The 16,098-nt window shown below is 45.5% G+C and overlaps 1 protein-coding gene across 6 annotated transcripts in view; it reads left to right on the top strand.

Annotated features, from left to right (window-relative positions):
- FN1 (fibronectin 1) overlaps positions 1-12,756 on the top strand; it is a 55,408-nt gene extending 42,652 nt beyond the window's left edge. For 4 of the 6 annotated variants that reach the window (XM_009501674.2, XM_064452117.1, XM_064452116.1 and 1 more), the window contains 13 exons: positions 1,003-1,190; positions 2,286-2,373; positions 2,555-2,731; positions 3,325-3,414; positions 3,632-3,811; positions 4,363-4,452; positions 5,274-5,740; positions 6,309-6,447; positions 7,887-8,051; positions 9,327-9,452; positions 10,026-10,132; positions 10,436-10,546; positions 10,998-11,835. In XM_009501674.2, the coding sequence (XP_009499969.2) occupies positions 1,003-1,190; positions 2,286-2,373; positions 2,555-2,731; positions 3,325-3,414; positions 3,632-3,811; positions 4,363-4,452; positions 5,274-5,740; positions 6,309-6,447; positions 7,887-8,051; positions 9,327-9,452; positions 10,026-10,132; positions 10,436-10,546; positions 10,998-11,072 (2,003 nt within the window). In that variant the 3' untranslated portion in view covers positions 11,073-11,835. Of the gene's footprint in view, positions 1-1,002; positions 1,191-2,285; positions 2,374-2,554; positions 2,732-3,324; positions 3,415-3,631; positions 3,812-4,362; positions 4,453-5,273; positions 5,741-6,308; positions 6,448-7,886; positions 8,052-9,326; positions 9,453-10,025; positions 10,133-10,435; positions 10,547-10,997; positions 11,836-11,882 lie in introns of those variants that run through there. The other 2 variants (XM_064452114.1, XM_064452115.1) reach the window with 2 other exon arrangements.
- Positions 12,757-16,098: the final 3,342 nt, after the last annotated feature.

Below are 16,098 nucleotides of genomic sequence, written 5' to 3'. Positions count from 1 at the left end.
TAGTATACATATTACCATACTAAAATGAAGCAAAGTGCTGTAATGATTGAAACAGCTGGCTGACTACCTGCTGGAAATGCAAATATAGTAACTTTTAAAACCCACTCTCTGTGGTTTACCCTTTGTGGGCTGTTCAAAAGCGTATTTGAAGTCATTCAAGACTTTCCATTGACTCCCATGGGCTTTAGATTGAGCTCTGAGCAAAGCAACAAGGGAGAATTATCCTGTATTTCTACTCTATAAAACTAGAAAACTTCACAGCAACATGCTAATAGTGGGCACTATGGTAAGGTTTATTTTATCCTTGTTTACAGCCCAAGGATTACCAACAGTAAGGCGAGAAAATGTTTCAATGGATGCTCCTTTCTTTTGTGCAAACATTTGTTTTTAGAGGTATCAGATGTATTAGCTTGTGAACAGTCTCTTACGTGATGAGCCTTTTGGCCACCACAGCTCTGCCTTTCCATTGCCTTGCTCTCTGTGTAGGAATTTACACTTGTGTAAGTGGCTGTAAAATGCTTCCCCTCTGCATTTGCAGTATTTTTATACCCTCTTTGCAATTCCTAAGCCTGCTTCCTACTTACTTTTGTAAATCATCCATCATATTTTAGAAATGAAGAGACAGGCAAGCGAAGCAGGACTAGACTATTAGCTGTGTGATGAAAAGCAGAGAAAGGCAGAATTATTAAAACAGACTGGCCTACTACAGATTTACGCACCTCCCAAAGCCTTCACCTTATATCACAGCAAGTGTTGTTACTCACCTAACTTCAGGGTTGAAGCATTGAGATCTCCTTATTTCTGCTGAAATGTGTTACTGTAGATTTGAGAATCTCCTCCTGAATACCATGTCCACGGTGCTTTACGCCTGTGTTTGCAGAAGGCACACCACTTGCCTGCCCATGTATTTCAGGCCTAAACCCGTCTCATGTTCAGGAGAACATTGTTTTATCCAATACTGTCTTCTTTAAATTAACCATGTGCCATTCGGGATTTTTGCAGCAATTCCACCTCCAACAAACCTGAAGTTTACTCAGGTAACTCCTACCAGTCTTACTGTCAACTGGAATGCACCAAACGTTCGCCTCACTGGCTACAGAGTCAGAGTGAACCCCAAAGAAAAGACTGGTCCTATGAAAGAAATCAACCTTTCTCCGGACAGTACATCTGCTGTTGTGTCTGGATTAATGGTAACTTTTCTTTGTGTAATGCAGACTGTGGTGTGGGAAGATGTTAGGAGATCTTGAAGCAATATCAAACTCCTGGGTCAGGAACCTCAGCTGGGGTAGATCATTACAGCTCCTAAGTGTCTGACTCTGAGGTCTGACTAGCCATCAGCTGTAGCTACTCATTACCATAGCTTTTAAAAGGCAAGGAATTAGCCTGCTGAATCCACATTCTTTCCCCTTCCTCATTTAGCACAGAGAGACTGGATGCCTTAATCAAATGCAAATTATCAGGTTCACAATCAACAGTAGCCTAGTAAAATGCTTTTACTCATCTTTCACAAAAGAGGTTGGACAAAGTGACCTAATGCAGAGGTTTTCAAGCTGTGATATGGGAGCTCTGGCAGTCTATTGCCTACTTTTAAGACATCCGCAAATTGTAAGTAAAAAATGCAAGTCTCTTGTGAATAGGCTTAAATTTGCTATATAGCTATCTTCTCCACTGGAAACATTTCAGGAGTTCCTGAACTGGCAAAGGCTAAAAATGACTGCTTTTATGGTTCCTGCTATCTTAAAAAGCTACTGATCCATTTTTAAGGAGTTTTATGAATCATTTTCAAAAATGAGCCTTAAAAAACATTCTAATCTAAGTGGACTCCTGGTCTGATGCAGTCAAAGACTAAAGACCATGCTGTAACTTCCACCATTCTCTTTTCTTCACAGCAAGAGCACCTTATCATAGCAAATGGCATCCATTAACCCCAGGAAAAACAGGATGTAAATTAGGTTTTTCTGAAGAATCAGCTCTGAAGCACAGATTTCAAAATGAGGGATGACAAATAAGCTGCTTCTAGGATTTCCTCTGCTCCTGGGTGTGCATGTGTGCACTACTAGTATTAACAGCAGCACTGCTTATCAGGGGCCGTGTTTTTTTTTTTATTACGGCTGGGAATAATTAGAACTGTCCCATCACTCCTTCGCTGATTTGAGTTACTTTAAGGTTTCATACTTCAGTAACTGCTGGCCAAGAAATGTGGCTCCACCAAACACCGAATGAGGGCAGGAGTACAGCCTGTGCCAGGTTCTTCTCATAACATGTTATAACATCATCCATTCTAGGTAGCAACCAAGTATGAAGTGAGCGTGTATGCCCTGAAGGACTCTCTGACTAGCCGACCAGCCCAGGGGGTGGTCACCACTCTTGAAAGTAAGTAGTAATTCTCCACAAATGACCAGTTAGTACTGTGCTGGCTGCAGAGGCCACGATCCTACTCTGTGTCAAAAGTAGGGCTCTATACAAAGCTCCAGCAAAGGCCTTCACAATCACTTAGCTGGTGAGATTCAGAATCCCCACAGTACTGACAGGACACCTTTTCCTTCTGGTACAGATGTTAGCCCTCCTCGCAGGGCCCGTGTGACAGATGCCACTGAGACAACCATCACCATTACCTGGAGAACCAAGACAGAGACCATCACTGGCTTCCAAGTTGATGCTGTCCCAGCAAGTGGTCAGAACCCCATTCAAAGGACCATCAGCCCTGATGTTAGGACTTACACTATCACTGGTAAGTGAGGGGCTTCTGCAGGTGCAGGAGCTTCCAGGGTCATATCAGAAAGTACAGAATCACAGACTGGTAGGGGTTGGAAGGGACCTCTGGAGATCATCTTGTCCAACCCCCCTGCTTGAGCAGGTATACCTAGAGCAGGGGGCACGGGAATGCATCCAGGTGGGTTTTGAGTATTTCCAGAGAAGGGGACTCTACCACCTCTCTGGGCAGCCTGTGCCACTGCTCTGTCACCCTCACAGGAACGAATTTTTTCTTCATATTCAGGTGGAACTTCCTGTGTTCCCATTCGTGCCCATTGCCTCTTGTCCTGTCGTTGGGCACCAATGGCCTGGCCCCATCCTCTTGACACCCACCCTTTAGGTATTTATAAGCGTTGATGAGATCCCCTCTCAGTCATCTTTTCTCCAGGCTAAAGACTGGGTTCTTGTTTAGTAGTTGAATTTCCTTGATGAGAAATAATATAGGAAGAAAAGGTAATTAAAAATGAGTCATAAAAACTAGTCTCCAAGTGGTTGTGGAAAGGCATTCTGATGTCCCTTTTCGATGGCTCCCTCAGATTAGCTAACACTTATGTTTCAATTTCACTTTAGGCTTGCAACCTGGCAATGACTACAAGATCTACCTTTACACTCTGAACGAGAATGCACGCAGTTCCCCAGTAGTGATTGATGCCTCCACTGGTAATGATCTTGTCTGACTTTTCTGTTCATGCTAACACATAGTAATCACATATGATCAGGCAGAAGTTGTCTGTATCTGACCATGTATACTATTTATTGTGACTTACAGCAATAGGTTTTACTCCTGAGTTTGAGAAGGGTGTCAGAAGATGCAGGTCAGGTGAAGAATATTCTTGCCTTTACTGCATTTGAGTTGTTTCCTTTTGTTTTCACCTAGCTATTGATGCTCCTTCTAACCTGCGCTTCCTTACAACCACAAGCAACTCCCTCCTGGTGACCTGGCAGCCTCCACGAGCCAAGATCACAGGCTACATCATCAGATATGAGAAACCTGGCTCACCAGCCAAGGAGGTTCTTCCTCGCCCTCGGCCTGGCACTACCGAGGCTACTATTACTGGTACCTGTCTCTGTTTTGTTTGGGAGCTCTTCACTTGGAACACTTTGAAGAGAGAGGAGGAAGGCCTAATTGTAAAATGTGTTGATGATGTGATGTGTTGAAAGACGAAGTTTTGTTACTCACTGTGGTTTCTAATGACAGACAGCAGTTTTAAAGCACACCTGTCCTACAAACACAATACACTTCTCTGATCAGATCAATCATCAGATTTGAACAATCCAGATGTTTGTTTCTACTGCCACCACAATGGTCATCCATTCAAGGAAAAAAGGCCATGACTCTGGCACCCCATCAGTCACACATTCTGGAAGTTCGTTATGTTTTGTATCTGCAGCATCCATGATCCCAGCTGACATGGTCAGATTTCAAATTCACTCTGAGTACTAGGAGGCTGGACTCTTTGTACTGTTCTGAAAACCTTAGATCCAAAATGCACATACCCATACAACAGCTGTACCCACCTCTCATGCTGCCTTAGGTCCCACACATAGTCATAAAAGAAAAGCAACTCTTAAATTTTAGATTGCTTTATGTCCTTCCTCCCTCCCTAGGTTTGGAACCAGGAACTGAATACATCATCTACATCATTGCTGTGAAGAACAACCAAAAGAGTGAACCACTGGTTGGCAGAAAAAGGACAGGTAAAACAAAGCTCTGGATTGTTGGGTACAACAGACGATGTCTTCCAGTTGGGGAATACAATCTCAGGACTGAAATAATAATGTTACTTAAAATACCCTGTTCACGCCATTCAGCCACACCTTTTTTTGAGTCAAATAGGCTTTGTAAGGAGGTTTTCCTTTCTAGGATGCAGGAGGTAAGATTCTGAAGTTATGTGAATCACATTTAGCTGTGTTTGAACATGCGTGGTGCTTGATTCTTGCCTGGGTACCTAATTCATAGGTAATTAAATTAGGGTTAACACTCACATTTCCATCTAGCACATGATGGCATCAAAGGCGGAATCTGTTCCTTTGTTGCCCATTGCATTTCTCTTTACACAGTCCACAGTGCAAGATGGAAATACCTGTAGCAAGCAAAATACCAGCTGTATATCGGAATGTAATCAAAGAGCTGGTTTCTTACTGCACACCAGTGATTTTTTCTTAAACTGATAACCTATGAGTATCTCTTGTAATCATTTCTTCTTCTCAATTTGAGCAGTGGTGGTTTCTTTAGGTTGCAGCGTTCAAAACTGTTGCTCAGCTGTATGAAAATTTCATACCAACACACTTCTTATACCCATATATATGAAAGATATATTTATATGCTATATAAATATATATAGAGATAGAAATTACCTTCACAATCACCGTGAAGTCATAAAAAGTGTGTTGCATCTTGGGATGATTGCTAATCTTTGATGCTTGTAGTGGTGTTACGGCATCCGCTCTAGCTGTTGAATTTACCATGTTAATTTGCCGTGCTTTGCTTTATGGCTTCTAACCTTTCTTTTGGCTAGATGAGCTTCCCACGTTGATTACCAGACCGCACCCCAACCAACCCGACATTCTCGACGTACCTTCCATTGATGAGGGGACCCCTTACCTCACAAACAATAGGTATGACAATGGAAATGGTATCCAACTTCCAGGCACCTCTGGGCACCCGCAGACAATAGGACACCAGGGTCAACAAGTCTTCTTCGAGGAGCATGGCTACAGACGGCCTGTACCCACTACAGCAACTCCCCTTAGGCCAGGGTCAAGACGGCAACCACCAAGTGTAGATGAAGCAATTGAAATCCCTGGGTACCAAGTGCCTATCATAGTCGAACCTTCGTACCCACACTCCCGTGGGCCCAGGCGCAATGACACTGCAGGTCAAGAAGCTCTTTCTCAGACAACCATCTCTTGGAGGCCATTGCTGGAGAGCTCTGAATACATCATCTCATGTCAGCCAGTCAGCCAGGATGAAGATACTCTACAGGTAAGTGAACTGTCTTAGGACAGGAACAGTGTTAGCCTCACCTGTGGCAGCAGGTGTCTTGTAGGAGTCCAGCCTTTTACTGTGTTAAGGGGGTGGCAGTCAGAGTAGTCTTACTAACATGTAGCTGAAGGCAGGGTGAATGCCTCCTTCCTCTCCATCATGGAGAATGTTACAGGATAAAACTGCTAAAACAGAAAGCCCTTGGAACACTGTCAGTATCAACATTTCACCAGGGAAGGGAGCAGTCAGGAGGCAACTGAGAGTTTCAAAGAATGAGGTGCTCTTCTCCAAGCCTAAGACTCCCTCAACCCTTCTTGTTTGTCTCTCTTGGTTTCCATTTCCCTGAAATAGTGGTACTATCATATCCCTCATGAACCATAGTCCAGAGCAGTCGAGCTTAATTTGGTATTGTTTGAAGTTCTCAGAATCTAAGGGGAATGGGCTGGTTCCATTCTGGTGGAGAGCACAGAAGTCAACCTAAACACCCTGCCATCCCTATGAATTGGGAGACACGTAAAGAGTAATCACTCTTCCCTTTCCGGTGACTTGGCATTGCCTCTTGTTGCAGTTCAGGGTTCCCGGCACTTCCTCCAGTGCTACGCTCACTGGCCTTAGAAGGGGGGCCACCTACAACATCATAGTGGAAGCCCTGAAAGATCACCGGAGACAAAAGGTGCTGGAGGAGGTGGTCACAGTTGGCAATACTGGTAAGTAAAAGCTTTATGGAGTCTAGGTGAACCTGTGCTGTTCCTGTCTCATTTCCCACACTTAAGGCAATCTACCTCGTGCCCCAGCTTGAGAATAGTTCAGAAAGGAAACTTCTCCAGACATGGAGAGTTAATAGGAGGACAATGGGAGAAGTGATTTGTAAAGTCCACTGGTTTTGGATAATTGACACACTGATGGTGTGACTAGACTATTCTGATCTGTTGTCTAATCACGAAGAATGTGGTTTGAGGCTCCATACACTCTTCTAGTGTCAGTGTGCAAGACAGCAAGAGTTTTCCGGTATTTGCTGCTCTCAAGAGTAAGTTGGGGATCATGCTGGTGTCGCAGATTCTTGCCCAGCAGCAAAGATTTGCTGTCACAATAACACATCATGGTTATGGAAGGTGCCAGTGGCCAGCTTAACTGCTCTGTCAGTCATTTGCCACGGCTTCTGTGTTGGTTATCCAGCAGCACCACTAGACCATCCTGAAGGTCTGGTAGCAGGGCAGGCTGCCTGCAGAGGTGCTAATTAAACACAAACAGGCAGCACTTAGAAGCTGTGTGACCAACCACAAGTACCTGTGGTCAGAGACAGCACTTGCACAGTTCAAAAGCCCAGAGCACACCCTGTGGGACTGAGGCTTTGCTTTTACCAGCACAGTGGTCTGGTCAACAACTCTTTTTCTCTCCCTCCATCTCCTCCTCTGTGTATTTTGAGGTCAAAAAGAAGAGGACATGATGGTAGAAGAGGAAATGAAGAGTTAAAGATTTACACTGTCCATCCATTATTCCCCTCCATGCAGCCCCCTACTGCCCCCACCTCTCTGGGAAATAAGGCTGTTTCGCCCCTTCCAGCACCCCTTTTTGCCTTATGTCTGTCACAGACTGAACTGAGAACGTTAATTCCTGACCCTGATCATCACACACTGAACTGGTGGTTTTAAAACACCCACTTTTCAATCACGGCATGCACCTAAGGGGGACATCTGTATACAACAGCATGGCTATAAGGTCTGGGCTCCTCTTCCCCTGCTATAAGCCAGAGTCTGAAGTGCCCCCAAAAAAGTGGAGCTACCAACCTCCTGTGGTTCCCCAGCATCGCGCAGCATGTTTCTCTTAAAAACAGGCTAAATCAGGTTGTTGCTCTCCAGCAGGAAATGCAAAAACTCACACTTGCTTGAAACTTGGCAAATCAAAATGAAAATAGCCTTCATGTCAGTTTTTCATGTTCAACTGCTCTGACATATGCAAATGGAAAATAAATCACAGGGAGTCTGGACTGCTGACAGAGCCATCAAGTATATGCCCATGGGGTACCTCCATTACTGCCAGGATATTGTAAGAAGGAAAAAAACCCAGGTATTCAGTGAAAAAAATTCTGTCTCTCAGTAGTTCCTATTGCTGTGTGCGATGCCTGTTTCTTTTTTTTTCATTCCAGTGTCTGAAGGACTAAATCAGCCAGCTGACGACACCTGCTTTGATACTTACACTGGCTCCTTCTATTCCATTGGCGAGGAATGGGAGCGGTTATCTGAAACGGGCTTTAAACTCTGGTGCCAGTGTTTAGGCTTTGGCAGCGGTCATTTCAGATGTGATTCTTCTAGTGAGTAATTTGCTTTTGACCATCCCCGTGTCCAAGCTCCCTGAGCGCTAATGGCATGTTTGACAGAACCGACCTGACCCAAACATGACACAAAGGAATGCAGGCTCTCAAGTTTTTAAACCAAATCGGTGTTTTGCATCATGAGAAGCGATGGAAAACTTTGGTTGCTTCTGAGCTGTGCAGCTTATCTAGTATCGCCATTCACTGCATCAGCAACAATCAATATTATATCGATACGTAATGACTTTTTCACTAAAGTTAAATGTTTGTTTTGTTTTCCCTACCCTTGCCAGGCATGTCTAGGTAATGCGTAAAACCGAGATAGACAAGATGCCTAAATTATAGTATCTGAGTAGCCATTTAAGATGACAGCTTGAGTATTAAATTATGGCTGAGTCTTCATCTCCTAATCATATCGTGGTTGCAGTGGGCCAGACAGAATTTGTGTGGATTTCAGTGGGTATTACACCAAGTACCGAGTCTGTTTTGCATTACAGACAGCCTTTGCAGAGCATCTTGTGGAATGAGTTTTCTCATTTTCTCAGCTGCTCTTTGAAGCTCTGTCGAGCAGGCAACACCTCTGCCGGGCACTAAGTTTTAATCTTTGCAGGACTCTGGTTTACATGGAACAATATCAAACTTCATGGAAGGGAATGGAACAAAAGTCTGATCGAGTGGTTTAAGACAATACACATCCAACTAATATAAATTATGCTTTTAAATTGCAGAGTAAGCTAAGCAAGGAGGGTATTTCTGCAATTTGCGTAGACTCAGAGGAGTGACTGCAGAGAAGACACTTATTTCACGGGATTAGTATTTATATTTTGTCATTTGAGACATATGGTTACCCATTGTGTTTTGCAGTCTCTGTGATTCAGTTTTACTGGGTATTTGCTCAAAAAAGAGCATTTAAAATATTTTTCTTTCCCTTTCTGCCCCATGTCTATTAAATTCCCTTTCATTTCACCTCTCCTCCTCTTAGCCAACCCTCTTCCCTCCCTCCGCTCCCCAATTTTTGTCACACCTATTTACTTTTTTCCTAAGAGCCTTTAGCCATTCCCCAGAGCGGTAACAGTCCTCAGCAGTTAAAAGCTGCAGGAGCTGAACCAGTTGCCAGTGAGAATCCACTTCCTCCTTGGGACTTACATGAGCTGAAAAGATTCTTTCTCCTGCTCCTCTGTTGGTGCCTAAGACAAGACCAGGCTGTCTTCCTCCTGATATAGCACTGCTGTGCCAGGGGTAACTCCTGCTTCTCTTGTTCCTCTGCCCTCTCAGAGTGGTGCCATGATAATGGTGTAAACTACAAGATTGGGGAGAAGTGGGACCGGCAGGGAGAGAATGGCCAGATGATGAGCTGCACTTGCCTTGGAAATGGAAAAGGAGAATTCAAGTGTGAACCTCGTAAGTCTCCTTCTGATGTTCATTTAATTGAGCTCCCATTCAGGAAGTTTCAACATCTCGGGGCTGTTCCCGTGAAGGTCCTGCCGTGGTATGTCTGGTTCAGTGACAGATTGAATCTGTTCTTGCAAGGCCTGAAGGCATAAAACTCACGTTCCCAAGCTCAAAAAGAAGAAAACCCTCTTTTCTTAGCTAAGGTCGCAGCACGCTCGGCATCTGTCTGCCTTTGGCCCTGGAGCCACACAAGGAGGACACGTCACTGCACTGAGTACTGTGGATTACCCTAATCAGTAACACAGGACTTTTCTGCAGGGCCTGTCCCCTGAAGATCCTCTAGACTTCACACTATGAATTAAACTGCACTGCTTTTGTCAGGCAAATTACCTTCATGCTCTACTTTAAAGTGTCTGGAGAGCTGTAAAGATGACTGATGTTCCCCCTGCCAGTCAGCAAGCCTCTGGTCAAACAGGGAGAGAGCAGTGGCCAAGAGGCTACTGTTCTTATCACCAAACTGCTCTGAGAATGCTTAACGCCAAGCACAGGCCATGCGACTGAGCTCTGCCTCTTCCTCCACAGATGAGACCACATGCTACGATGATGGGAAAATGTACCAAGTTGGAGAGCAGTGGCAGAAGGAGTACTTTGGGGCCATCTGCTCCTGTACTTGTTATGGAGGACAGCAGGTAAGCTGGAGGGACTTGGCATGCTGAACACAGGGAACGAGGAGAGGAGGCTGTGCGGAAGCACAGTCCTAAGACTGCTGGGTTTTAGGTCAGATGGTGTCTATTGCCTGGCCAAAACAAGAAGAAAAACAGTAGGAGAGCATAAGTACTTGCAGGGACGTGGAGTCAGGGCCTGCGGGGTGCAACACGGGAGCCACCCCACTGGTGTTGGTGGAGCTGTACTTACATGTGTGAGTACTGGCAGCTCTTTGGCCACCTGTGCCAGCGCCAGCTGACCGGCGTGCCCACGTTCTGTTTCTCTAGGGCTGGCGTTGTGACAACTGCCGCAGACCCAGCGTGGAGGTGGCCAGTGAAGGCTCTGCTGGCCATACTTACACACAGTTTACACAGAGATACCACCAGGCCACAAATACTGTGAGTACACTTTCCTTCTCTGCTCTCCCTTACTGTGAGTCTGGTTATGGCACAGATACATGGGGTCTGTATAGGGCTGGGATAAGAGCAGCGTGTAGCTTTCTGCTCGGTCAGAAGCGCATGATAGCCACTGATGCAGCAAACCATCACTCTGCACAGCACAGAACACATGCTTGAGCTCACACTTCCACCCACAGCGTTTAGTGACACACTCACAGCAGCGGGACTTCACGTTTACTAGTGCTGGGATGTGCCTGCATGCTCTGGCCGAGGCGGTAGTGCATGTCGTAATTTCCTAGTCTGTACGTGCTGCTGTAAACCAGCTGTGTGCTTTGTGCTGAGAAAGCTAAATGGCTACAGAGGCTGGCAACAATTCTCAGCCCAAACCACTGCACAGAAGTGTCCGTCCTTACAGGACAGAGCGCTAACTGATTTCCTTCCCTCCTGACAGAACGTCAACTGCCCAATTGAGTGTTTCATGCCCCTAGATGTACAGGCAGACACACAACATCCACGGGGAAAGTAACATCTAGCAAGACTCCTTGCGGCAATGGCAACAGGCAAACCAAAGTATAAATACCTATCTGCCACGATTACCATCCAAACTGGAGTGATGCTTGCAAAACTGCATCTTTTGAGAATGGCCCTCTGCTTTGGAGCCATTTTCCCAGCTTAAGCCCAACTCACAGCTTCTCCAAGCGCCACTCTTGGAGTGTTTCAGACTTTTCTCGTGATTGATAGCGATTGTCTTGTTTTTGCTCAGTGTTGAATACCAGTCAGTATTCTCAAATTTAAAGAAAAAAGGGGGGAGATGCTAAATCACAAATTGGTGGGGGGTGAAAACATTAAGCGGGAGGGAGGGTGTAGAAATTCAAGGTTCCCATGCTATGCAAAGAACATTTGAGTACAACGTTATTGAAGTTTAGCGATAGGAAAGTCCACCAAACACTTCTGCTTTCACATAAGCGTGCAGCCAGCAATAAGGTAGGAACAGCAAATCCAGTCACTGTGATATTTAAAATATGCACAGTCCTAATTCTTTCTCAATGATCCTAGTATTTTTCTAGCTATATCTTTATATCTCATACTGTTATTTATCAGTTTTGTTCCCCTGACCTTCAAGTGTTTTTATATGGGAATAAAATGTACTGAAGACACTTAGTATGCCGTTGACAAAGAGGAATTTGGTGTAATTATCATCAGTGATTATTTTTATACTGTAAGTGCCAAAGCTTTACTACTGTGGAAAAGAAAAAAACAACTCTTTTAATAAAAAGATTTACAAACCAGCCATGTAGTTTAAGTAAGTGATTTTCTTTGCTACCATGGAATCTAGGATGAAGATTATTATTCTGAGCTGGAGTAACATTGCCTTGAAACAAGACGGAACAAACATGTCAATGAAGCGTGAAGTAAACCTCCAGAGAATCGTTGTAGAGCAGTTTGTTAATTAAGACTTCCAGCTGCACCCCCTGCCCCAGTAGAGCGCAGAGAGACTCTGAGTATGTATGCCATGCTGCAGGAGGCAGGCGCTTGCTTTGTGGGAGGAAGTGGAAGATAGAGAAAGGGGGAGGGAAAGGAAAAGGAATATATTTCCTGCTTTGCACATGAACTGAGGTAGAGACAGTCCTCAAGCCAGCCAGATGCTTCAACACCTAGAATCAGATACACTCCCAGTGTCTGAGTTGGCAGAATTAGCGAGGCCATCCATGCTTTTGAAGTGTTCAAAGCTTAACTATGCTTGGACCCAGTGACTCCCCCCAGGTCCAAACGACTGTTGGGTCTCTGAGACCCTGCTCCAGGCCTGGCCCCTGGGGAAGACCCTCTGCAGTGGAGGATAACTTACGTGGGACCACCTAAAAGGTTTATAGAGGGGCTACCACACCCTCCTTCTGCCTGTTACAGGCAAAGATTGCTTTAAGTCTACTATGCTTCTGTCTTTGTGGGGTGGGGAGGGAGGAAAATTAAATTATCCTCAAAACCTTTTTTAAAACAAAGCCAGTCTTGATCATGATGAACAAAGTTAGCAGTAAGCTGCTTTAGCTTGCACTGCCAACTTTGCAAAAACCTGTGCAGCATTTGAAAATACAGAACATGAAAGGTTCTGCCACGCTTCCTCAGGCCCCATTCCTCTCCTGGCTACACAAGCACTGTATTACTAAAGTCAATGGCTTTCTCTGGATTGAATAAAGCATAGCATGAAAATAGAATTTGGCTTCTTGGCATGAGAAACGCACATGGCAGTTGTTTTCACAGATTGCTAGCTATAGAGCAACCAAAACATTTGCAAATAGTAAAATGATTGCAGCGGAAATTGGTTCTATCCCACCGATGTTCAAGAGCCAAATAAGTCTCTCAAATACATGAGAACTGAAAGTGGCAGAGACAGACACACAGAAGAATACTTTCCTTTTCAACTAGATTTCTATTAATTTGTCCTTCTTAAGTGAGGGTGATACACTTTGGACCAGAAACCAATTGCAAAGATCACTTTGCTGCTAAGTAATTCACTTCACAGACACCCAGGAATTTCCCAGCTGAACGGCACCAAGCCTGGCGCTTGGACAATGCCCTCAGACGCATAGTGTGAATTTTGGGGTTGTCCTGTGCAGGGACAGGAGTTGGACTTGATGATCCTTGTGGGTCCCTTCCAACTCAGGACATTCTATGATTCTATAAGTGGCAACATAACAGCTGCTGGACCTTAAAACACAAGTTCGATGTATACCCGTGGTCCACTTGAGCACTAAGATCAACAACTGCTGCCCAACCCGAGTTGCCCTCATGGCAGGGGCAGCTGCCCCCTCTTAGCAGGGACCTCTCAGACATCCTGGGCTCCAGAACAGGGCACTCAGCTACACCAAGCCCAGTGGCATTTAAGCCCTTGGCTGTTCTTTTTCCAGAAGTGGAGGTGCGTCTCCAGCATCTCCACTTGGTTTTTCTTCTCAGGTAACACAGAGCTTTGGTTAGAGAACAGGAACAACCAGAGTCAGGACTCTATTCTAGCAAGGAATGGAGTGGCTGAAGGAAAGAAAGAAAAAAAATCCACTGCTACTGACATACTGACAGCGCAGGCTGAGAATGATTCCTCCCTGCTTGCTGTTTACTTCCACGCTTTTGGGAGCTGTTCTCATTCTGCCAGCCCGGGACCTGCCATGGGTGCGGCGCCATATGGTGACAGTGCAAAACAGCCTGTCAGCAGCCCGCTCTTCAAAAAGCATCATCTGAGGGGACCAGACCTATCCCCCCCTGAGAGGAGACATGCCCTTTCCTATGGGAAACAGATATTAAGCAAAGCTATGCAGTTCACTTTTAATCTTTGTAAATATCAAAGGGAAAAGAAATTCATTCAACTAGCAGATCAGCATACCTCATAAGGAGCCCTTACGGACCAGCACAGCCCTTTCTGTGTCAGGTGTCAGAAGGGACTTGCTACCAGCAGGGACTGGATCTCCCCTTTAGGGCATCTCTCAGCAGCTTAAAACCAGCAGCTCCCAACCTGACCTTGCAGAGCAGCGGTTGAAGCTGTTGCTTCCAGACCCACATACTCCCTCCAGAAGATCTGTGGCTCTGTGCCTGAAACAGGAGCCAGCCAAGCACCAGGCTTCACACACTGCTGATTTCCTTCAAGGGGAAGGCTTCAGGCTAGTTGAAAGTTCAGCCACCCCAAGAGGCATCCCTACGAGGTCACCTCACACCTGGAATGAGACCAGAGGGGTTTTTTTCAGCCATCAGTCAGACTAGTGAGGCAGGGTAGTCAAGGAGACTTGCCTGGGACATCGGACACTTAGGTGCGCTTCCCCAATTCTGTGTGACTCATGTACATCCTTTAACCCTACCATAGGCACAGCAGGAGGTAAAAGCACCCCTCGATGGATGCTGTGAGATGTTGTGTACATAGAGTATTGCAAGTAACAAAACACAAGATACCACCCTAGTTACACATTTACCAGCATCTAATGCAGAAATCTCACCAGGAAGATTAGTACCTATTAACTTCCATCAGTAGAGTAAACCGCGCCCCAAAGACAGCAAACAAAGGGTAAATGATAAGCAGGAATACATGAGAACAGGAGCTGCCACAGGCTTACTACCAGTCTCTATTTTAGCCGACACTTAGAAGATGCAGGTAAAGAACAGGCTAACAGATTCCCCGAGAGAACCTCACAGCATGGTATGTACCAGCTATGGTCAAAACAGCATGACAGAAGAGACGTGTAAGGAATAGAACAACAGCAGAACAAAGAGAGTCCAAAACCCAACTTTTAAAGTATAAGCTAATAAAAACAGGGAGAACTCCAAACACCAATACTCCACGGGAAGCAATGGCACAGAAAGCAGTCAGATGGGCCAGGGCTGGGGTTAGCACAGCCAGCAGGCGAGCCATTAAGCAATGCACCATTTTTATTTTGGACTACTGTCTTAATTTGGACCCAAAAAGTAGGATTTTCTCTACCCTGCCCTGCCTAATCCAGCCACTTGGAAATAATCCACTGTAGAGATCAGAAAAGAAAAAAATAACCCGGTGTAGAAATGAGAAGAGAGAGGAGACTGCACCCTTTCAGGCCAGAGCAAGGGCAGCACTGGGCACACAGAAATCCTGGGCAGTGCCCAGGGCCTAAGACACAAAGAGGGCGAGGGGCACACGTGTACAGAGCGGATGGAGTGAACGCAGTAAGGTAAAATCAGCGTGTGGGTTATGATCTCTTAAACAACTTGCAACCCCCTGGAAGTGTCTTTGCTTCGCTCAGTTCAAACTGGGCTACATCAAACTGGCAGTCAGACAAAATATATGCCCACAGTCACGGCAAGTCAGCAGCAGAGCCAGGAAGACAACCCGAATTTCCCCTATTCCAGGTCCGCCTCCTGCCTATGCACCCCGCTATTGCTGGAGCAAGGGGAACACATGCAGGCTTTCTGCTCTGAACCAGCTGAGATCAGAGCTGCGACAGAAGTGTTTATTGCAAAACTGCGGACTGTTCCTTGCCAAAACTAAACAGATTTTACAAAATGGAACCCAAAAAAATCCCTTTGAAATGGTCACAGTGATTGCCAGCAAAAACGTGCCTGGGCTGTTGCTTTGTTCATCTCACTGTGCTCCAGATTTTCACTTTGTTTTTCTAATCAGAGTTCAAATCTGCTTAATGCAAATTGTGCACGATGAAGAAGGAAAGCGGCTTCAGGCAAGATGCTTCCCAGATGCCTGCCTGTGAACTCTGAATTGAACTCCCCGGTGAGAGAACAAGCACGTCAGACTCGCAGGAATGAGTCTTTTACCTTGGAGAAAGCAATCTGACACAGCCTCCCAGCCCAAAGCACCCTCTAGGGCAGGATTCAGGGCACTGATCCAGAGATTGCCTCCCACCAAGGACCTGCTCGCTTCTCCTCGCTGGGGAAGAAGATAATGGATGAGCAGCACCTGGAGAAAACTACCTGCTGACTCCAAAACAAAAGCCAAAAGGCAGCTTTGTTCAGTTTGCAACACACATTTTTATCAGCTCATTGAGAAGTTGGGCATAAGCCAGGCTTTCATAACATTCCATAGGCCTTAT

The sequence above is a fragment of the Phalacrocorax carbo genome, chromosome 5, assembly GCF_963921805.1.
Source record: "Phalacrocorax carbo chromosome 5, bPhaCar2.1, whole genome shotgun sequence".
NCBI classification, from domain to species: Eukaryota; Metazoa; Chordata; class Aves; order Suliformes; family Phalacrocoracidae; genus Phalacrocorax; species Phalacrocorax carbo.
The sequence above is the reverse complement of the archived record's forward strand: the minus strand, read 5'-3'. Positions and strand labels throughout refer to the sequence as shown.